Source organism: Polyodon spathula, chromosome 27, assembly GCF_017654505.1.
Source record: "Polyodon spathula isolate WHYD16114869_AA chromosome 27, ASM1765450v1, whole genome shotgun sequence".
In the NCBI taxonomy this organism is placed as follows: domain Eukaryota; kingdom Metazoa; phylum Chordata; class Actinopteri; order Acipenseriformes; family Polyodontidae; genus Polyodon; species Polyodon spathula.
Window position 1 is genome coordinate 2,536,553 of NC_054560.1, and position 24,677 is coordinate 2,561,229.

The 24,677-nt window shown below is 41.2% G+C and overlaps 1 protein-coding gene across 1 annotated transcript in view; it reads left to right on the forward strand.

The window, feature by feature from the left end:
- LOC121301163 (WD repeat-containing protein 18-like) overlaps nt 1-20,541 on the forward strand; it is a 30,060-nt gene extending 9,519 nt beyond the window's left edge. The window contains exons 2-7 of the mRNA XM_041230301.1: nt 5,317-5,460; nt 7,819-7,883; nt 9,228-9,352; nt 14,680-14,846; nt 17,237-17,305; nt 20,129-20,541. Of these exons, the coding sequence (XP_041086235.1) occupies nt 5,317-5,460; nt 7,819-7,883; nt 9,228-9,352; nt 14,680-14,846; nt 17,237-17,305; nt 20,129-20,257 (699 nt within the window). The 3' untranslated portion in view covers nt 20,258-20,541. The remainder of the gene's footprint in view (nt 1-5,316; nt 5,461-7,818; nt 7,884-9,227; nt 9,353-14,679; nt 14,847-17,236; nt 17,306-20,128) is intronic.
- Nucleotides 20,542-24,677: the final 4,136 nt, after the last annotated feature.

The following is a 24,677-nucleotide window of genomic DNA, read 5'->3' on the forward strand; positions in this document are numbered from 1 at the left end:
GTCATGGGGTGCCGTTCCTCATGCCTGATTCTTTGGCATAACACAGAGTGTGCCGAGCAATCAAGAAGCCATTTCGAGGGGGCTTTCTCATCCCGCTCGGAGCTAATTAAACGATTAGACTGCTGATAAAGGTTGTGTAAATCTAGCCCTGAGAAATGTGATTTTGGAGAGGAAATTGATCTGGTGAGGGGGTGTAAGCAATGCTATTTCAGTGTACAGCGACTCAAACAAAGTTACCACCCTGCTGGGCTGTGCCTGATTCAGTGCCAATGCAGAATGATAGGGCTTTTCAGCAACCCCTGAGGAGAGATAACATCTTAGAAGAAAGGTCATTTTTAATATTTTGTTATGAAAAAGGGTCAGCCCTGTAAAGGTGTAATGTAAGTTATTTTATACTACATTTTATATGCGAAATGTTTTTGCACAGATTTTGTTAATCTTGGGTACTCGGCTCTTTTTTTCCCACCCAAGTGTTTGGGGGACACTACAGCTTTCCTCTTTGGATGCAGTGTGTGTGTCAGTTTGACTGACATGTCTACAGGGAATGCAGTGTACAGAGGGGGTGGGGTGTGGGGGTGTAAGTGAGGCTGGCAGGGGGAGAGAACTCACTGCTGCTTCAGTTAACTGGAGCCAGTCTGTCACCAGACTTTCTGCACCCAAATGAATCACCCTTCTTAGACTGTTCAGCTCTTCTTAATAACATGTTCCTTTGTTTCCTGAAAGCTCCTGGGCTGTGCTTGACAGATTGCCGTGTGAGCAGGAATTCTCTTGTGTAGCTTTACTATCAATTAGCTCTAAGAGTTGCCCGAGCAACAACTTTCTCCAGTTAGCCTGAAAACATGGGAAGGATATTGCTTACTTTGCAACAGAAATGGCTGTTGGTGTTTGAATATTTATACATTTTCTGTCTAGTATCTCAAAGTGTATAGCAGTACAAACTTTTGATGCAGGACAGCTATGTATTGGTTTATTTATTTTTTACTTTAACAGCATAAGGATGCTTTTAACTTCTGAATTTCAAAAAGTCAGCAGCATATGAGGCAGTAGGTGTGGCTGGCAGATTTGAACGGTCTCGTTATTTGAATGGAATGAGAAAGGCACTTAGTCCCAACACTTGGGATTCTCCAGGGAAGCTGGAGGATCAGTCGGCTGCTAGGAACCGGTCGAGCACAGATTGTTTATGGCAGGTGAAGGCAGATTTTACTTAATATTGGTGCAACGAGACCCAGAACCACTAAATAAAATGGAGGTACATAAATAGAATTGGTACAGTGTGGATTCAGACCCAGGCAGCAGCAGCAGTATTATTATTATTATTATTATTATTATTATTATTATTATATTATTATTATTAATTTCTTCTTTAAAAAAGTAATGGAGCCAATGCTTCAAGTAAAATTTGTTTCCATTGGGGGTAGCATAGCCGGCGTGATCACAAAGTCATTGTGAAGTTGTGGTTTCAGATGAACGGAAGTGCACTTGTGATTGTAATCCATTAATATAAATGGCACTGTAGAACATTATTAAATGGTTTAAAAACAAATTCCAAGCAGTTTTAAAATGTAGCGCACAAACAGCAAAGTGTCTTGAAACGGAATGGATCAACATGGTTTATTAACAATGTGTCTCTCTCAAAATAATGACTCCCCAATGATTTGTAGTGTAAAACGCACTGAAGCAGATGTAAGCCGAAGTGTTTGTCTGCTTCAACGTGTTTCTTTACAGTATGTGTTGATTTATTGAGACAGGATTTTGAATGCAACATAATACACATAGTAGTGCATGAGCCAGTGATCCTGGTTCTGAGGCTTGGGCTCTATCCCTCCTGACAGTCGCTCTTCTGAGGCACATCTCCTATTTTTACAGCTGTTGATTTCAGCTACACCTTTCTAGTTGGAAACATTCATTCATCTGAGGACTCCCTCCCAAGAGCTTTTGTGAAAATTCAAGGTAAAAAGATCATTTCCGTCACGGTTTTATTTATTTTATTTTATTTTATTTTTGTGTGTGTTTTTAATGCTCTGGGAGGGAGAGGGGACTCGTTTCCCAGGGGGACTGCGCATTCTTGATTTCTGTCCTCCTCCTGACTGCTGTTTACTTATCGCCTGTCTGCTGTTTTTATCCCACCTGCGCTTGGAGAAATGTTTTATTTACACTGTGCAAATAGCTTTGTGTTCCTGCCATCCACCTCTGAATGAGGGAATGTGTAGGAAAGAGGAGCCATACTTTTCATCAACTTTTAAAGCTGCTATGCCCACAGTCCTGTTCAATACCCTTACTATTGTATGGTGCAATCATTCCGAGAGCTTCTGAGTTTTATTGCTCCCATATTAAGTCTATCTGACTTTTGAGCGTTAGAGTTTCCTGCTTGTGAATTTCTCAGGAACAGTGACGGACAAAGTCACAAGCTACAGTCAGGAGCCATGAGAGCTTTTCTTCACAGCCAGTGGTGGGAGTGAATTGATGATGGGACTGTTGGGTTGCAGTCTATACTACTTACAGTAAAGAGTTTCAGACAGATTTAGAGATGATGCCTTCTTTACCATTCCTTTACTGGGTGCCCAGGCTGCTGCTGCTTTAGCCCTATTGAGTCCCAGAGCAGTGGCTAATTGCACATCCCCCCCTCCCTCCCCAGCACATCTCCACTGATCTGATCACTGATCAGCCTAGGCAGTGAGTCTTGCCTTGCTGACACAGTGGGTTTCTACAGCAGGGTGGCTGGGGAGCAGGGAGACAGACAGTCTTCACTAATGGTCTCTGATTTTAGCTCTATGTCCTTGCCCTGTCAGCACCAAACTCCACTCACACAACCATGTGAAACACAGTACATGGAAAAGTTTGGGCACAAGAAGAGGCTTGGCAAGGCTTGTCTCTTCTTGGCACACTGTTTGCAATTAAATTTCAATTAAATCCCCTCTTTTTTTTTTTTCTAGACTGAAGAGATTTCATTTTTTTTTTAACCTGTCCTCATAGCTGACTATTACATCCTGGAATCAGCCTAGTTTTTGGTACGTTCTCAAGTTCAGTGATGTAGTTTTTTTAAATTAAATTTTTTTTTGCAGTGAGGTGACCAAACCTTGACAGCAATTCAGGAAATTCAAAATCTGACGACATGAAAGACCAGCATTATAGCAGCCTTAAAAAGTACCAAATAAATCAAACTGTGATGAAGAATACTGATGTTTTTTGGTGTCAGTCTTGGCATTAATTAATTGTATATTATCTTAGTTGTTATGTAGTATTTTTGTTATGAGGTGCTGTAAGGAAAGCCATAATTAAAATGTAATCCTAATCAAGCAGACAGCTGTTATAGGTAGTCTTGAAGAAATGTGTTTGTGTGTTTTTGGTTGTCTAGTAATCATGCAATTAGCAGACTTTTTAAATTATTGATTTTTAAATCTACAAACCAATGGCAAATAAGTGATTTACAGCAAAGCTTTCCGATCCTTGTTCTTAATTTTATTATTTATTTTTAAACCAGAGAAAACTAAATTAAAAACAGAACATTGGAGCTGTTACTTATCATTCTGGTGATGAAGCATCATGCTGATTTTCTTAATGTAAAGGCCATCTCTATAACTTCATAGTTTAAAGAGTAGTGTTGCCTGGATTTAAATCTCCTCTCTGGATTTGCGATTCAAACACAGCAGTGATATTTATTCCGGAGTGATTTTATTGTTCTGATTATGGTAATTGTTTTATTTGTATGAATGCATTGATGTTTATAAATTGCCATTTCTTCCAGCTGCATCTCAAAAAGCTATTTCCCCACAGCTAATTCAGTTGTATAAATTGAATTACTTGCCCAGCATTCATTCGGTCTTACTTACTCTGAGCACTCACTTTACTGGAGAGTTTAGTGTTGAAGTATCCTAAAGAAATATAACCCAAGGTGACTGATTCAGTGATATATATGAGCATACAGTATCTGGTCTTCTGTTATGAGTCGAGTTGTGTTTCCTGTACAGCAGTAGCATTGTGCAGTTTTGAGTGGAGTTTAACACCTGTATGCAGTTCTGCTTTGAGTAAATGCAGTAGACTGGAGAAGCCAAACCCTAACAGTCCCAAACCTGTATTTTGAAGCATGCTACCATAGTGAAATGCACTCAGAGAGTAAATGGAAGCTAAGTAAAAATGTATAACAGAAGATAGGAAGCAGTATTTTACAGTTATAAATGCATGTAATAGCCTACCAGGTAAAGCATTTAAAACACTGGGAACATTACAGTTAGATTCAGTCCTATTAAATTAGATACCCTTTTGTAGGGCGCAAGTGTTGTGCTTAAAATGTGACGGGCCACACAGTCTCTTCTCATTGCAAAACGTATGTTCTTATATTCATATGCCAATAACAGCTGGAGAAACAAAGTTTCGGCATCATAATGACAAGTTTACAAACCATTTCCAACTGTGTCAATGGATTATTGTTGATTTTTTTAATTCAACATCATTATCAAAAACTTGACAAGGAATTTAGAGTACAATACAGCTTGTGATCAGTAACTCTGAATAAATCACAAATGGGGGGGGGGTCCAGCTGGTTCAGATTAGCGAGAGTCTACTGTAGTTTAAATATTTTATACAGGATGACATTAGTCTACGATATCTTACAGTAGTGTTTACAGTTGTTAGACCACCCCATTGCTTCTGTTTGGTTTTGTTGTGCAAATCAAACCACAAACTGACAATCTTGGAAAAGTATCAAAATCGACAAATTAGTGATGGTCTAATTTTAATTGATGACTTTAATGGGCCACACATGCAATTCATTTAAAATAGTAAGAGAAAAGGAACACCCAGCCACAAACAAAAAGTCTTGTACGTTTTACCGTTTAAGATGCCTGATTTAAAGCACTATTGTTTCATACCACGGATTATTAACTGAAAATTGAAGTTTTCGTACAGGTAGCTATATAAAGCATATAAATGACAGATTTTAAGGTGTTCTAATAAATTTGCACACTACGGTATATAGTGCAGATAAGGGTGTTCTCTGTTAAATCAAACGGCTGCTCCCTCCCTGATTATCTGCACATCAATCTGAATTAATTCCTCTTGGCTTAGACATTTCACACCTGAAAACCATTAATCACAATTCTACCCATGATGCATGATTTATGGGACATCATGCACCCGTGGTGACTGCGTATAGCATTGAGGATGCAGGAACGTTGGTAATCTGGAGTGTGGAATTAATCCTGCATTGATTTTTAAACATCCCTTTTTATCAGACCCACTGAGCTGTCACACAGTGTACACAAGCTCCTAGGATGCATGTCTGTGATTAATCCCCCGCCTCTCTCTCCACCTCTCTAGCTTTGGGAAATCTCCTCAGGGGAGATCCTGCTGTCTGTGCTCTTCGATGTGGGGATCATGTCCGTCACCTTCGACCCCTGTGAATACTCGATGTTCTGTGGCGGCAGTGACGGCAACATCTTCCAGGTCGCTCTGTGTGGAACGGTAAGGAGATCAGCTGGCACGGGACACTTTGCTACAGAGCAGGAATGCCCACTTGAGGCTCGCTCAGTCTGCTCCCAACCATGCACGTCTTCCAATCAGGTCCTTAACTGAACAACTAGGTTCATTTTGAACAATGTAATGCAACGCTCTGTACGTACTTCAACAAGGAAGGACTACAGTGGCGCAGTCCTGGGTCACTGCTTTAGAGTGACTCTTGGCTGTGCACCTCTGACACACGGCACTATTTCATGTGGCACGAATGCATTTAGAAAAAGATGATCACTAGAAAAGGGGACCTTTCAGAGAGTGACTTCATATTTGCAGGGTTGTATAAACCCAACATGTTAAATGCCCAAGACATTGAATTCTGACCTAATATAGCTACCATATTGAGGACTTCTGACTTTCCAGCTGCATAGAGACAGTACACTCTTGAGCTGTTGTCATAGGGTTTGGTACACATCTTTGATTTTCTTACTGGTTGCGTCCACTCTGCGGGGTCACCTTGTCCCTGGTGATGTTGAAGAGCATTAGCTTGCAGTGCCAGTGGATTATTGATCAGCGTCAGAGACTTGTGCGTGTGTCTTCATCTCAGTTCTGACACCTTCAGGACAACCAGATTTAGGCTTGGTGGCGGAAGGGGTCATTTAAAGGCTAACTAGCTTAGCTGACCATTTTGATTTGATCAGGCAGGTTATTTAACGACACTAAACGGTGGAATTGAAGTACAATGCAGGGTGATTCACAAACAATGCACCTTGTGGGGGAAAAAAAAACCCCATAACATCACATGCATGTCTGTGTTGGATTTATTCAGTGGAAACTGAAAGAAAATTACAGTTCAGCCTCAGGGGGGAAAAATAATTTATGATTGCACAGCCTTTCTGTTTATATCAAATAATTATTTGTGTATATTTAAAATGGAAAATGATCATTAATTTTTCTTGCACTTGAGGGTAGCAGCTTAAAGTGCACTATAGGCTTTGCCCTCCAGAGGTGTCGCGTTAAGAGGTGTACACAACATTGCCTTTGAATTACATTGTTTCTCTTGCTGTCAGCGTCTGGTTGAACATGCAGCTCTGAGCTCCACAAAGCATGACTTGCATGTGAAAAGGCTCTGAGTGAGGAAGGGTAGAATGCAATGCAATGCCTGCCTTTCCAGCACTTACACTACATACAGAACAATATAGTGCAATACAATTTTCTCTTTGTAGCAGTCTTCACCCACAGCAAGACCCAAAAACAAATGGCTAATAACCCAGTCTAACAGTAAGCATGTGAAAACAGATACGTCTTTAAACCTGACCTTGAAAGATTGCATTGTAGCTGCACCTCTGATATCACTTGGAGTAGAGTTCCAGAGACGGAGCGCGCAACAACTAAAAGCTCGTCCTCCTCCTGATTTTAAGTGACTGCGAGGGATGACCAAAAGATCAGCATTTGCTGACCGTAGAGTGCGACTGGGAGTATAAGGTACAATCAGATCCTGCAGATACAAAGGCCCAGATTCATGAAGGCTTTATAAGTAAGGATCTTAAATTCAATCCTGAATTTAATAGGAAGCCTGTGCAGCGACTTGAGAACAGGAGTGATGTGCTGCGAGCGACGCGTGCTAGTGAGCACTCTAGCTGCTGCGTTCGGAAGAAGTTGGAGCCTCTATAATGTAGAGAAACAGGGCATTACAGTAGTCCAATCTAGACATCACAAAAGCATACACCAACATTTCAGCATCTTTGCCAGACAAGATTGGTCTCAATTTAGCTATATCACGCAGCTGAAAGTAAGACATCTTAACTACTGAACTAATGTGGGCATCCAGACCCAATTCAGAATCCATGATAACTCCCAGATTTTTCACACGCTTGGAGAGATTCAAAAAATTACCATCAAAAGGAATATTAATACAAGGAGATTTAGCCAAACTGTGCCTGGAGCAAACCAACAGCACCTCTGTCTTTTGTGGATTCATTTTCAGAGAATTAGCATCTTGGATCTCGCTCAAACACTGAGACAGAACAGCAGCTGCCATTTCTGATTCAGTGATAAATGAACAGTGTATGGCCCATACTCTGCTCAGCTGATAAAAGGCAGTGCGGTATTCCAGTACACAGGGGTACCGATCCATGCTCCAAAAAACTACTCAACAAACTGTTCAGTAGTCACAATGCCTTCGGCGACTGAAAACGTACTGCAACTTTCGTACCATAGTGCAGGAAATACATAAATCAGATTCCTGCCTAAACCCGAGCTACTAACCCTATTGGAGCTTTGAAGAGCCAGAAAAACCCCCACTAATTCTGCCTTGGCTTTCGCCATCTGCTTTGTATTAAGATTTCTTCATTTCTGTTGCTTTTTTAGAATCTCCAGCGAGACGAGAGCTTTCAGACTGACCGGGAGGGGAATCAGGTGTTCAAGGGACACAGGTAACCCACTGATCATTCCAGTTTGATGTTGCTTACATTGTTTTTGTGTTTATTTTGATCAGTGTTATCCCCCTTCTTATTTTAAGTCCAGATGGAATGTCACCTCAGTGCTGCAGCCCGTTTACCAACAGTAACCCTAACCTTAATCAACCCCAACCCTAACCTTAATCAACCCCAACCCTAACCTTTATCAACCCCAACCCTAACCTTAATCAACCCCAACCTTAACCTTAATCAATCCAAACACCAACTCTAACCTTAATCAACCCCAACCCCAACCCTAACCCTGCGAGCCCTCTCTTCACGTGCTGAACCGAAGCAACAGCTCTTCCAAGCTGCTGAACCCTGGGTCTGCTTTTTCAGAATTTGTAATCTGGAGAATAGTAATTGAAATTATTTGTAATCTGGATAAATGTAATCCAGCCATGACGTTTTCTGAAAAACGATCCAGATAAAAGCAGTCACAAAATAGTTATTATTATTTATTTTTTTATTACAAAATCCGGATCACTGTTATCCAGATTTTAAGTTTTGATAAACCGACCCTTGTAGATGAGGGACCAGTCTGGAAGTGCCTGTCTGGACTAGTCTGTCGCCTGACCAGAAGTGCTTACTGCAGGGCCAAAACTTACATCACCTGGAATTTTAGGATAAAAAAGTTATATGAACATAATTTAGATATTTTATTTAACATCATGTAATCAAAGAAACTACAAAATGGTATTGCAAAAGCCTTCTGATAGCCGTAATAGTTAGTACATTATTTCATGTTAGATTTCGAAATGTCACATTTTTCAGTTTTCCATTGTGTATGGAAAACTACAAAGTACGTAATTCAATATGTTGAAGCTAAATGAGTTCATTCTATATGGCGATGCAAAACTTGCAACCATAGCTGTAGATTTCCAGCCAATTTTTCTCCTAACTGTGGAAGCAAATTGTTAGAGGTGCATCAGAAGCATTACCTGCTTTTATTTATTATTTTATAGCCCATTTTTTGTGGAAACAATCATACTCTGGAAAATAAGTTCAACCCTAGGTAAGTTTCATCAATTGAGGGGTCCCCGAGTAGCTCGCCTGGTAAAAGCATGACACTGTGTCGTGCAGGTGAGTCGTAGTCAGAGGAGCACTGGTTCGTATCCTGGCTGTGTGAAGTTGCTAATCTTTGCTGGGGATTCCACAGGGAAAATCCAGTTTCTTTTCATCACGCTGCAGTGCACTCTGCTGGCGTGCGCCCCGTTGAGCTCAAAGCAGACACTGCAGGGGTGCTCATTTACCAACGTGCGTGCATGCGCTTTTGCATGCGTGCGTCTAACCTTCCTCCACTTGGCTGTGTCCCTCCAGGAACCTGGTGACATGTCTGTCTGTGTCCATGGATGGCACGCTGCTACTGTCGGGCTCCCATGACGAGACTGTAAGGCTGTGGGACATTCAGAGTAAGCAGTGCGTGAGGACCGTCAACCACAAAGGTAACCCGGCCTCAGCGCCTCACCATCTGTAGGGGACCAGCTTCATAAAAAGGCAACAAGAAAAACACATTAAAGGGCATATGGCTTAAAAAATCTGAAGTGTACCAAATTGGTGAGTTAAGGAAAGAAGTTTCAGAGGAATGCTATTGATGTTTAGTAAATCTAACAGCAGTCAAAGTTACCTAACAGATTTATTAGCGCTAATTCCACAGCAATTAAAATCTTTTGACTGGGGCTTTATACTGACTTTAATCAATAACAGGATTTAATGAGCTTTCGTGTTTTACATCCATATGTTTCTGAAAGAATAAGTGTACACCACTGTGAATCAAACATACTAACAAAAACATTATTTGACCCCTGGCTTGCCTTTTTGACCAGTTAGTTTGCTCCAAAAGAAATTGCAACCCCAGTTCTACTTGCTGGTGTATCTAGGACACAAATACATGAGTAAATACACAGGAGCGCAATCCCACTGACAGCAACTTCTCTCAAACCTCAAGAAGGAGACCAGCAAGCGTTTAGCTCCCCGCCTGCGCTTCCCCCGGGTGCAGAGAGAATAAAATGCTTCAGTGTTCTTTTCAAGAGCATGAGGCCCATCAATTCTGAGTGCATTCTTCTACCATAATTGTTGATAGTGCTGGAGATCTGAGAAAAGGAGTGTTAAGGTACAGGGTAATGGTGAGAACAGAGTGCTAAACAATGTTTTCAAATTCATTTTCTTGTCTTGCACTAGTAGCCCTTTTCTTTCAATCAATCAATCAAATGTATTTTGTATAGCGCCTTTCATGACAAGGCATACCAAGGCGCTTCACATGACAAATAAATATACTATACAATAATATAATATACAATAAAATATAAAAAAAAATCCCAAAACAAATAAAAATAAATAAAATAAATAAAATACATATTAACAAAATTCTAAAATAGGCCATCCCAGTCTACAAAAAGGCATCAGCATAAAGCTTTGATTTAAATGCTTTTATAGAGTCGGCTTTACAGATTATAATTGGAAGATTGTTCCATAATGCAGGTGCATAGTGACTAAAGGCTCTTCCACCACACAAGCTGCGTTTTATCATTGTAGTCACCAGGAGCCCAGCATCAGCAGATCTCAGCTGGCATCCAGGGACAGAAGGTACAAGCATATCATTAATGTAATCAGGGTCATTTCCAGAGATAGCCTTAAATGTCATTAATAAAGTGCTGGTAAAGAGCATGTTTTTGCTCGTACTTTGTACTAAAACATGATATCTAGTACTATATTAGGTTGGAAAGTTATGATTTTCCATGCCAAAGCGTGCTGTTGACTGAAACATACAGTATGTACGTCACGCTTTAGGTTTTCCATATATCTGAATAACTGCTTAGCCAATGGCAATGAACTGTAGCATACGTTATTGAGAGTATTAGATTCTGGGGAAATATGGGGGGGTGGCTGTCTGTCCATTCAGACTTGCGTTTTTGCATTGTGACAAAACTTTGTATTAACTCTATGCAGCAGAAGCTATTGGGAGTATCACATTTTGATGATGTATGGAGATGTGTCTCTCTGTACCTCCTTCCGACCGGCTCATGTATCTTGAGAACACAAAAAGTTACCCCTCGTGCTGTCATTTTAATGTACTTTGACATCTTAAATACCTTGTGTTCAATTTTCATTTAACTGTAAACTATGTACAGCTGTGGTGGGGTTGTATGCTATTATGAGGTGCCTGGTGAAACTGGTGGAAAGCTGAGTATGTAGAGGTTTAACTCAGTCTGCATATTAACCTTGCCTCGTCTCTAAAAATGTAGCTTGTCTCCTGTGAGTAGGCCTGCATTCCAGCTCTAGAGTAATTAAAACATAATTCCAGCATAGCCATACTGCAATTAACGCTAATGGGATTACGAAGGAGTTTTGCTGCTGAGATCAGTTATTGTGGCAGGCCAGGTTGAGACTCTTACTTCAGCACACCCCACTCCCTGCCATACCACAGCTGGGGTATGGAACTGGATTACACTGCAGCACTGGGCGGGAGTCCAAGTTAGTTAACGTTAAACTGATAAAGGCATTAGCTGAGACACGTGCCTGCTTCTCAAGTAAAACAAAACAACAAAATCCAGACCATGTGTACTGTGGTTTGCTATATAAATGATGCACATGTGCTCACCTGCTTTGAGATGTTGTGGTCAGCAGGGGGGTTCTGGTAAGGTTTTGAAAGCTGTGCAGAATCGAGGAATTGGCTCTTCTATAAAGACACTGATCCGCCTGGTTTACTTGGTCCATGGCCAGCAACTAAAACAAAAGAGCAGTCCCTGAACTGTGATCAAAATACCTCAACACAGAAAATATCATGTTTAAAAAAAATATGTATTTCAGAATTTTGCATTGGAACCACTCCTAATCAGGCAAAAACAAATACTGTAATTCGAAGCGACATTGTTATGGATATTACTTATTACCACACACCTGTCCTGCACAGTGTAAAAGGGTGCAGCTAAGAATGACTTCTCAAGCAAAACAATAACCCTTTGCTATTTACTTCAAAACCCAAACTGATGGGAATTGATCAAACCTCAAATACATCTCTTCCAGGCCATTTGGTTCATTTTTTTTGTCAAAGATAAAAAAAAGATGATATACATGAATGAAATGCAACAAAGGGTAAACCTTTAAATGAATGATTCATGTCTAACACAGTAGTCATTACTTGTTAGATAAGACTACGCGGCGATCTGATTCAAGTATTCAAAATTCTAAAAGGTATTGACACTGTCGACCCAAGGGACTTTTTCGACGTGAAAAAAGAAACAAGAACAAGGGGTGGAGATTAGATATAGGGCATTCAGAACAGAAAATAGAGAGAGAATTGTGAGGGTCTGGAACCAACTCCCCAGCAATGTTGTTGAAGCTGACACCCTGGGATCCTTCAAGAAGCTGCTTGATGAGATTCTGGGATCAATAAGCTACTAACAACCAAATGAGCAAGATGGGCCAAATACCTCTTCTCGGTTGTAAACTTTCTTATGTTCTAATTGACCGCAGTGATTGTTAGGCACATAACAAGAGACAAGATAAATTATGTGCAGGCACCGGTCGCTGTGTACGAATTAAATCAAACAAATCTTTTGGATCGCAAAGACACCATTTAAAACAGGTTTCAAGATTCTAAAATTCTTTAGAATCTGGCTTTATCAGGAGATCACCAGTAACCTGGTGATTAGTAGTGTGCATTGATAACATCTATATTTCACACAGTCTTTTACACTGTATTCTGGCCGACACATTTAAGTATGCAGGATAATAAGCAGTTTGGACTGTTCATGATTTGTGATGATGATGATAAATATGAAGGCTGTTTGAATAGTTCTTTGAGTCACTGCAAGTCAGATTGTGAACTAGACCCATGGCATTGCATCATTTTCAAAACAGCCGATCTCTGCAGTGACTTGGCAGGATCCCCTTTACTCAGTAATCTGCTCAACAGAGAGGCACCCGGCCTGCAAAATTTATGACCGTCCAACAGCAGGGAAACAGCCATTAGTGTAATTCAACTCCTGGGAGGAAGTTTTCAACATCCCCACAATAAAAGCGGAATCAATATCTGTAATTGAGTTGGAGGTAATCGGGGAGCCCAGATTACCACAAGAAGAAATAAATATACTGTCTGAACAGCTCCCCCCTGACACACACACACAGAAGCAAGCCATTGCCACAAGGATGTAGATACATATCTGTATTTCCAGTTTTGTGCGGTTAGCTTTGACTCAAGCTCAGCTGCATTGCTAGTGTCAGCCCTTCTCTGCATACAAATGAGCTAGCTTTTGGTAACTGGAAAGGGAAATGCAGGATCACTGATCTGTGCAGATCTTCAAAAATCCAGCTCTTAATCAGTGTTTGAACTATGAGCAATTAACCCCCTTAGCCCATGCCTTATTCCTGGATGTTGCGGATCCTAAGCCTTTTTTATTTTTAAAAAATACTTCTCTTTGGGCTCGCCTGGTAAAGACACAGCTACGTGGTGTGTAGGGTCCGGCAGTCAGGGGAGCCGAGGTTGCTTTGCTAGGTGTCGGTCTTTTTTCCCTATCTTGGTACACCTGTCACATTGTTAGTTTGTGTAAATGATATAGTGCATTGAAGAGTTAACCTCTAAATATGTGTGGAAGGTGATCAGTGTCCCAATTCTAAAACATTCGTCGGATTATTTCAAGAGCAGGGTGTTACACTGAGCTAAACGAGTTGCTTTGAAGTTACCGATGTGAAAACAGTATCTCGTCCCACGTGCCCGGTAAAACGGGGGCTTGGCTGAATTCGGAACTAGATGAAAAGGTCATAATTCAAGCATCAGCCTTAAGAACATAGAACATAAGAAAAGGCCATTCGGCCCATCAAGTCTTGCCCCTTGTTAGCACACCTTTCTCCCCAACTGGTGGTGGGGGGCGGGAGTCTAATCTAATTTAAAAGCACAGAATCTAGTGCTGTTTTATGTTCCCAGTGTTTTAGTCACCTGGTAGGCTCTCTGTCAAAGCAAGCACACATTTCAGATATTTTGTTTGCTCTAGGGACACAGAGAGAGAATGGGGGGGGGGAGGAGGGGGGGAGACAGTGAAATACAGACTCAGAAAATACACAAGCAAGAGGGAGAAATAGACTCCGAGAGATGAAGACAAATCACTGATGACAAAGACAGATTGAGGGTCTGATTTTAAGGCTAAATCCAATATAGCCTGATTTCAACCCCCAAATTTAAGGTTAAACCTGATTTCACACAAAAATGGAGTATTAGTTATTAGCTGGAAAGATGACTTCATTATTCTTGTGTTGCTATTGTAAAATCAAAATTTCTTAATCAGAAAGCGTGGCCGTTTTCTAACTCGCTCTGTGGTCTTGTGCAGACCTCATGAGATGACATCTCTTGTACAATAAGAGACACCTTGCACACAGCATATTAACTTTGAGCATGATCAATAAGATCCATTGGAGCATAATACCTGTGTATAGAGCGTAATACAACAGTGCTGTAGGGTCATCATTTTCAAGTTCGGATAAAATGATGAGGACACTAGAACAGCATTTTTGTGTTAACCTACTAAATTTGGTTGTTATGAATTTTGTTTTTCCTCAATAATTCTAAGGTACTGGCCTAGCTGCAATTTGAATACATGAGGGGACTAAAATACACTAAGTTACCAACAATTTTTAGTAGTGATTTTCCTAACACCCTATAATAATGTAATATGTTTATTCTGACTCTTTGAAGATCCTCGTTTATTATTTGGAAGTTCTTAGATGCCTCTGTGCTGTATTTCCCTGACTGTGTGCCGCCTTCTCTCTCCCACAGGCTCGGTGACCAATGCCTTTATCATGCCTGCTCCTGCAAACATGTTCCAGCCGGACAGCCGACCAACCGTGGGACTGCCTCGCTTCTCCCGCCACCTGAACCCCTCGGAGCCAGGGGAGGGGGGAGAGTCGGGGGGGGTCAGCCTGCGCCTGGGGCTCCATATGCAGGTACAAGACCACACACACACCAACAAACCTGGAGACCTGGCAGCGTCTGTCCCAGTCCAAGACTAGTCAAGTTCTGAATGAGTCAACTGAACTAGCAAGTTCAGGTCCCCTGGTCTAGAGAGTAAAGTCTGCCAATTCCGTACTTGCTAGTGGTCCTCAGATGGGACTGTTAGACCATTATAGACCTGCTTTGTATACGGATTTGGATTGTGCAATTGTATAATTAAGGATGTGGTTGAAATGAGGCCTTGGCCTGGAATAGGTTGAAAGAGCCTCATAACTGAGGCCTTCAGCAGGGGGCAGTCTTGATGATAATGGTGTTGCAGTACAGCCAGTGACATCATGAATTCAAGGTCTGAAATATTCTGTCAAGCGAGGAATATTCTTGTAGTGTTGCTATGCTTTTGAAACTTCAAGTTAACGTTTGGTTTGATTAAGTGATCACAGAGCAATATCCATTCCCACCGTTGCTGCCCCTGTATCCTGTTTGTGTTGTGAGAGAATGTCTCTAGTGGTGGGTTTTGGTAGCGTGGCTGGACCCTCTCACCTGTAATGTTTTTACTATGTGGTGGTGACACAAACAGGCAGGAAACAGTGTTTTTCTTTAACACCACTTGGCGTCAGTTTATTAAACTTTAACTAATTACCTAAACAGGAAAAAAGAAAACCAAGCCTAGCTGCCCTGGAGCTTTAATGAAACTTACAGGGCTAGTGGCCCTTTTCTTTAACCACTGGACCACACAGCTGCTGACAGTTTCTCCCTCAGCAATTTAGTGCATATAAACAGTGTCAGAAAACTGTTTAACATTATAGTGTACATTGTTCTGCTTTGATTTATGAATGTTTCCTAAAATGTAAGAGTTGATATTTGCTGCCTTACCAACAGATCGAAGTGGAATGAAATCCAAAGTAGTAATATGTGGCTGCACTTGACCTTGTGAAGATCCTTGTTCTCTAAATCATGTGCAATTCAACCAACCTTACAGCAATTGACAGCACAAGAGAATACTGGAGAAACTCCTTGGGGGGGGGGGGGGGGGGGGATACAGTGTAGATAGATGCACAACATCACAGAAATGTTTGTCTTGGTCTTTAATGTGGAACAAGTGAACATGACTTGTGACGAATGCCTCCTCTTGCGGCAGACACTTCAACAGCACAGAGCTGTCATTAAGTTGCGTCATTTGGCCTATAGGGAAGACCCATCAACATCACTTCACCAAGGCAGCACGTCAAGCCCCTTGATGGTCTTACTAACCAGTCCACCCACCCTCACTTGCAGCTGCTGAGAGAGCAAGATCTGACCAGAGCAGGATCTGAGGAGGAATGTGCCTGCAGGCTGTATTTATAATTCAAGGACCTTCTCGAAGGCTGTAGAGCAGCATCACTATCACAGACTGCCTTGCAGTAAATGGAGCTACAACTGGCAGTCTCGATTGTTTAAGCCCATCCCTTTCTTGAGTGACAAAACTCCATAATGCCTAAAGGAACAAGTTATGAAGATACACAAATCCCTTTATTAGGATCTGTACCTCATTTCTGGTTAGGCCACTGTGTTCCCTGCTCACAGCCTTGAAGCGACTTGGCATAGACTCCACAAGAGTCTTGAGGGATCCATTCAGCCATTGATGTTTCACACACTCGGTTATGAGAAGTAGGCTTGATGATGAATGTGGCGTTCAAGTTTGTCTCAATTGGATTGAGGTCCAGGGATTGTGGTGGCCATGGAAGATGTCTGAAGTCTGTCATGCTTCTCAAAGCATTCACACACAGTAATGCCGTGGTGGATATGTGCCATTGCTATCAGAGTACAAACGCAGCATTGTTAGGTGGACCTGACCTGGGACTATGCTTAAGTAAACTATTGAATTTGTTCATCGTTCCAGAGTAATCAAGGGACTCAGGGTAGACAGTCATGGGGAACAGAATCTATAGGGCTGAAAACAGGGCAAAGTTAACCTGGATTAAAAAGGTCATTCTTACTGGAATGGTTTGCAAGCCTGATAAGTAATGATCTAAGCAGAAACAACAACAGAGAAATACAGAAAGTAAAAAGATTTTAACCGGTAAGAAATGAAATACTAGGAAAATGCAGATGATGATATGTTACATATCGGCTAAACTAAGACAACCAAATGGTGCAGGGACTTTGTTGTTTGTTTTGAGTGCAGATCAGTTCTTCTCTCATTCTTATTAACAGATGGGTGAATTAAATCACCAGCAGGATTTTGAAGCTGAGAGCTGTGAGGTGGTGTGAAAGCATGTTGCGTCTGCTTCTGTGTTCGATGTGCTGGATGTGTCGTCCAGGTCATCCTACACTAGCACGAGAAGCATGAATAAATAAACGCCATGGAAGAATTGGCTGCATGCCTTTGCTTTCTCATCCTCAGGGCACTGAAGACTCGTACTTGGAGAAGGCTGGCAAATTGCATGAGTTGATGTGTGCAGCCACAGACAAGGTAAGCACTGGCACATAGTTACAACAACCTGAAAAGGAGTCATTCAGGGTGTGACTTTTTTCTGTTTCTGTCACACACACCCCGTTCACACTTGCAGTTTAGACCGGCCCAGGGCTTCCTTATCTCATGTGTGAACGCTCGAAAAATGAAAAGGCGGCCCTGGGCCAGGTGAAATTTAGACCAGTTTTTGATGCGGTGTAAAGTACCAATGCCACCTCAGGGCCGGCCTATCTGCCTGTGTGAACCCAACGCAGGTCCTGGGCCGGCCTCGACGTGTCAGTGCGGTGATGTACCTCAATCCACTCCCCTACTTGGTCGAGCGTAGTAGATCAAAACATTGTCGGTTTTAAGGGGTAGCTGCTGGGATGATGCAGAAATGAACCCTTAGCGGTCCATTTATTCAGCGCTTGTCAGGCGCATCAGGTCCAATTTATTTTCACATGCGCTGTTTTAAATGTCCCCCGCCCCCAGAGTAAAGCAGGTTTAAAAAATGTATTGAATCGGAAAAGGACCGTCCTGCATCTCCAGCCAAGCCCCACCCCTTGTTCGCTGTATTTTTCACATACCTCTTTATAGACGTAGATACTCTCCTGATCGCTCGTTTTATCACCAAACTCCTCAATAATGCAATCCAAGTCATTATTTTATTACTGTAACATATCCAAAACGCTCTGCAAATGTCTGTGATATTCTTTGAGCGCTGGATATGAAGCAGCTATCTCCTTTATGTTCGTGTTATCTCTGTGGTGAAAACCTGCAAGTTTGTCAGAGAACTCTCGGAAATACTGAGCAGCAGGCCAAAAATAAACTCACCATGGATCTTGGATTTTATGGAACCCACGGCGATCTCCAGCCCATTAAATAGCAATGGGGAATGCACTGAATACACAGACACGTTTGACGATGATGATGCTGGGTCAGTCATGAATGGTAAGTATTTCTTCATTGTACAGCTTTCATTAAAACGATAAAACTTGCGCTCTGTGTGTGTGTGTGTGTGTGTGTGTATATATACACACACACACACATTTCAGATTGTAGCTAAGATTGTAAATCTAATATTGATAAATAATGCATGCGACGTTGCATATTCAGTCACCATTAATATAATAATCTGTATTGTGACTAATGTAATGTACACATCCTTGTTTGCTTCATTTACTACGCATGATGCAACACGATCGCTTCTTTCCACAGTAACCGACTGCACTGTCAACACATGCCTATCGTATCTTGTGCAATAAGTACAGTACAACAGTGTTGCAAAAATTAAGATTGTCATATTTACGTCTGCAAATTTCCCAGCTCAATCTCTTATGTTGACTTCCGGGAATGCAGTGTTTATGTCACTGTTTACATTCCCAACAAGCACTTCGCTGCAATTTAGGCTTTCTTTTGAGCCACACATGTGAACGCAGTTAGGCCCCCTAAAACCTCAACTGTGAATGGAAATTTTGAGACAGCCCAAGGCCGGTTCAGTAAATGTGAACAGGGTGACAGTTTATCAAATATCTCCTTGCCTCTTTTCCCTCTCTCCTTTTCTGCTTCCCCCCCTCCCTCCCTCCATCCCTCCCACTCAGTGGGTGATTGTCAGGATGAGGCTGGTAGCGAGGCCCAGGCAGGGTCACGCTGGGCTAATTACCTGGCATGTGCTAGCTTTGCTTTAGGATAGACAGATGCAGCAAATGTTAAATTGTGTTAAGTGGATTAGCATGGTTCTGTAAATATAGCTGGTTTCAAACAATCTCTGCTGAATCTGTATTTAAATAAAGAAAACCAGATAACATTTTTAAATATGTATACAGACAGTAAGTATTATTGACTCTGACTGCCTGCGCAGACAAGGTCATTTAAACTGGTGTTTTCTACAAAAATAAATCTGAATATTAAGAGGATAACACTGTGTTACACTCTGTCCCACAAAAGCACTTTCCAAAACACAGGCGACACTGCAGGTGAAATTTAGATTGGTTTATTCCAGCCTTCAGGTAATGAAGTACAGTGAAACACTGCAATACGTAGCCACAATCACAATTGTTTTTCCTTTGACTGCATTGTAAATAAACCTTTAATATTGAGACCATGCCACTATTCTGGATTATGACCACAATTTGCTGTCCCAGCTGAATCAAAGCACTGTTGAATTACCCTATTATTAATACACCCACACAGAAGCTCATAGTTTTCATATTTGAAAAGCAGGCAGATTGTCATTGTAATGTTCCTATGAGGATTACTATTGTCAATTATTACCAAATATGAGTGATAAAAGAGAATTTAAAAGCACTGCAGTGGAAAATGCTTCTGCGGTTTTAAACATGGTGCAAAAAACAGCTCAGAGTAAATACCGTCTCCGCTCAGCAGTACATCCAAATACAGTTCCAGAATTCAAATATTGGACTGTTTGTTCGAGCATGAAGACAAGTATGCTGCATCAGTGTATACAGAGTTAATCTGGAAAGCACACACACAGCTCCCCAGACTCATTCGGCTGGGCTTTAATTCAATAAGTAACATATATAACAAATGCTAAACTAAGCATGTTTTATACAGGGTTTTATTGATCTGATCACCAGTGAAATTCAGACTTTTTTTTATTGTTCAATTAATCACCCAGGTGCCCTACTTAGTAACATGAAAATTATATTACTGCACACTTTGACGTTTTTCACCATGTCCGGGGTCTTCCATGCCTCATGGGCTTTCCCAAAAACATACATGACTGTACGCATGTCGATGTGAGCAGCTAAGGAATTGCTGTTAGCCTGTGTGAGCTGGCTCTGTTGTAGCCATGCTGATGCCTTTGTCCTTACTGCCCTGCAGAGTGTGTTCGGAATCGGGGAGAATACCAAGGTGCGAGTGGCGGAGCTGGAGGATGAGGTGAAGAAGCTAAAGAAGATCAACAAGGACCTTTACGAGTTCTCAACACAAATCCTGACCAAGCCACACTGAACCAGGGTAACGCCCAGGGGTACATTAAGCAGTTGGAGGGTCCTACGGCTGGTTTCATAGACTCCAATTAGCTCTTGTCATAGACTAATCGGGGTCTGTGAAACCAGCCAGAGTCAAGTGGTCTCTTCGGCTGTGTAAGAATCTGTTTGTAACTGATGCTGTCAACCAGGAGGTGTTGTGCAAAGTCAACGAGGGAGCCTCATTGGGCTTGATTCTCTAAGATATTTTCTGTAAAAGAAATCGGAGACAACTTTACTGGCTACTTACAGACCCCTAAAAGAAATGTCTGGATTGTGTATTTCCGATTTGGTGACTTTATTGGGTACTTTTTTCTTAATTTGGAGTGAATCACTGTCCAAATCTGAATCAGTGTGTCTAGTGGTGTCAGCAGAGTTTCATATAGGGTTCTGATACACACATACAGCTGTGACCAAAAGTGTTGCATCATCTAGAATTTTAGGATTGAAACGAAATAAAAATTGTGTGTGCGCCAACCTCGGTAAACTTGACACCCCACAGGGATGTCATTTACTGTCAACTTATCCGAGGTGTTGAGTAAACCGTGGGTGCACGTGATCCATGGCATTAACATGGAAATAAGTAACAGAACTCACATGTTTACAGTATTATAGTATGTACAAGGTTATTTTGAGTTAAATGTCCGTATGAAAACGGTTGGTAGAACTGCAGTGAATGAATCTGTTACAACTGCACAAACTCTTGACTATACTTTATTGGCTTGGACTGTCTAATTTGATGGCTTAAAATTAACAAATATACATTATACAGAATTAACTTGGTGAACAAAAATAATAAGAAACAACTTAGTTCCACACAGAACTCAAGCATTGTCGATTGTTTCGCCGGCAAAAGCAATCGCTTTGAAAGTTCTGCTGACAGGCTTGCTATCCTGAATAAGCTGAGCTTTAAAGCTGATTGAACAAGAACTCATTTTTCACTTCACTCGCTGTGAACTAACACTGTAACCAGCTGCACTTGGTAGTTGAGAATGAGTGAGTGAACGATCCGTTTCCAGTCCATTGAAACAAGAGTATCATGTAGAGTTCAGTCAGTGAAACAACAGTGTCGAGTTATACACTAGTGTTTAACAGATTTTGTCCCTTCGGTACCGGTAATAAGTGTTACAAGTAAAGCGTGGTGTTGAATAAAATAATTGAGAGGAAGGATGCGTAGATTTTCTATCATGTGTGAAACTATTGTAACTCACACTCGTTCGTTGTCCCTTTAAAAACGTAGACCCAGAAGACACAAATGGAAGTTTATAGTGCTTGCGCGTACTTTTAATAAACACAAACAAATAAACAAAACAAACGTCTAGCTCTTTTTCAAGCACTTCCTGAACAGGCAGGAACCTAACTGTAATACAGTGCAGCTAGGCTGTTTACCTGTAACACCAACACAAGAAAGTTTTGCACACAATACCTTCTGATGGTTGCACACACTCACAACCAGGCTCTTCACACTACAGACCTGAAGAGACTGGCTGCTTTCTTTAAATACCCTGCACTTGGCTCTAATTTACAATACACACCAGGTGCAGTGAATAACTAATAATTAAACAATTAAAACAATTAAACCAACAATTGTGCATTTGCCTGTGTTTTTGGGCAGGCAAAGCTTAACCCCTTCCTTGTTGTATTACACATGTAATTGAAGAAACTACAAAATGATATCACAAGAGTCTACCAGAAGCCATAATAATAGTACAGTATTTCATGTTAGATTTCAAAATGTTACATTTTTAAATTTGTCAGTTTTTTTTTTTTTAAAGTAAAACTGCAAAGCGGTATGTAATTCAGTGTTTCATTCGACTTCAGAAAGCAAAGTTAGTTGATTCTATAGGGAGATGCAAAACTTTTGGCCATAGCTGTCCAGTGTAATAGCAGTTGTATTGGGCACTTTTTCCACTTACAAAGACCTCATTGGGCTTGATTCTCAAAGATATTTTCTGTAAAAGAAATCGGAGACAACTTTACTGGCTACTTACAGACCCCTAAAAGAAATGTCACCACTGTAGCCCCCTGTACTAACTCTGGGATAAAGATCCATTCAGCAAACAGCTTCAAACAGACAGAGATCCATTCAGCAAACAGAAGTCTGCTGTGAGATCTGCACAGAGTACTGATCTTGAATGCAGCCCCACGTTTCTGTTAGTCAGTTTGGGAATGTGGGTTTTCTGAGGGGGGAGCTGCTGAAAGGTTACAATTCCAGGATTTATTTTGTGTATCGATCTATGATTTTTGGCATGCATGTTATTTTTAAGGTGTTTAAGTGTAATAAAAGTTTTTTAGTATAAAATACTTTTTATTTTGTGTCAGTCTATACCGCACATTAATATTTCCTGTATACGCCATGCACACACACAGTGCCGTCCAAAAATTCATCACTTTCTATAGCGAACCCTGCTGGCCAAGCGCCCGGTGAGCTCAAAAGCAGACACCTACAGGGCTGACCTTCGTCCTCCAGAGGCCCGTAGCTCGTTGACGTCAGCTCTCAAGTTCCTTGGTGTAAAAGTGGAAGCTGGCCTGGTCATGGGATCGGAGGACGCTCACTGAACCTTCAGTTCGTTTGAGCTGTTTGGGGAATTGCTTCTGCGAGAGATAAACAATGATAAGAATTGGAGATTCTAAATTGGGGAGAAAATCAGGGGAACGATAATTGGGCACACTAAACTGAAATACAGAAATAAATCAAGTTTATAAATACTGTCCTGTTAACCCAACATTACTACTGTATATTGAACATGCTGGCAGAATCGAGTGTCATTGATTTTTTAGGAAAAGATGAGAATGGAAAGTTTGTCCAATTGCTTTACGTGCAGTTGTGATAGCGCAAAGTTCCTAAATTCTGCACTGGGCTCTCCTAAAGCTACAGAAACCAACCTCTTTGTTCGCCGTGTCAGTGACGGAGATTGCAGCAGTAGGGTTTGGCTCATGAAGCTTCGTACGCAATCCTCCCACTCTCCAGATGCTGATTTTCCACTCACTGCTTTGTAAAACAGCATCCTGAGGGAAGGGTTCTTTTTGACGACGTTTCAGTGATCAGTGTTGCAGCCCTTGAAGTTCGTGCATGCCTTGCAGTGCTTCCGCTGTTATGCTAAAGTACATTTTTTAAACATCTTCTGTTTTCAGTAACACAATGCATTGAGGGTTTGTTAGCTGAACAGAGCTTATAGTAAACCATACAGGAGAAAATACTCAGTTGGTCAGGGACTTTCGCATAAATTGAATATTTGCTATGATTATTTCTCTTATGCCCCACTTCCATCTGCACCATAAAACCAGTCTGTAAAACTGAATAAATCTACTGTTTCCAGCTGCAGTCTACAATCCAATCTGCACATATTCTCAATTAAAATGAAAATATTCTCTGCACAATAAAACTGTACTGTACAGCCAGCTGGTTCATTCCATCACACATCTAAAACATACTGGAATTAACACTTTACCATCGGTGATTTACACTGCCCTCGGTGCTATGGGGAGTTCGGATTTACATTTTCAGCCCGATTGGGTCAAGGGGTCAAAAGTTGTAAAGAGGGGAAGATGTGGTTAAAGGCCCCCCAGCCTTTAATCCATAATTTATTTGAGCTAGAGGCTTGTGTTGAGTATCACACATTTCAAAAAAAGTATAGTTGTCCCTTTAAAACATTTTTGACCTACAACCTCAATAATAAAAACCTAAAAAAAAATGAAAGTTGAAAATCTCTGCTTCACATATACAAAGTTACGGGAAGGTACTATCTTTTTGCTTGCTGTGAGAAGAAAATCCCCCCAGTCTCGTATTAAAGCAAGACTATTAATAATGTGACAGGACGTCTGTTCTGGAGCAGGGAAACTCGCCCCATTGACTTCAGTGCAGCACAGACCTGCTGAGCACATTATAGCTACATCATCTACCTCAGAACTGATCAAACAGCCCGTTTCAGGCTCATTGCTGGGAGATAATGGTCCTGGAATTACATAGTGGAGAGCCATTATTATTACTTAGTATGTTCTGCCAGTAGTCCATTGTCCCTAACGCGTCGACAGGCTGATGTTACGTCTCAAAAGGCCACCATGGGGTCATCTCCATGGTGAGGGTTCTACAAACTCACTGGCAGCTGCCAAGCACTGTTAGCTCTCAGTGTGATTTCTGACATGTTGGTTTCTGAGGTTAGTTTTGTGTCATATTTAAAAATAACTTCTTAAAAGTAATACAGTGCTTTGTCTCTAATCACAATAACCTGTGTGGATATTGCCCTTTGAGCCCCTTAATTTGACAATGGGTCTGTGAAGAAGGAAGTGAAGTCACTTTGGCAGCTTATTGACCAGTACAGAATAACTGCAATACTGTCTCTCCTACAGTAGCAATGATGAGAAGACTTGACACATCTACTCTTTTAAGAAATCCATATCCT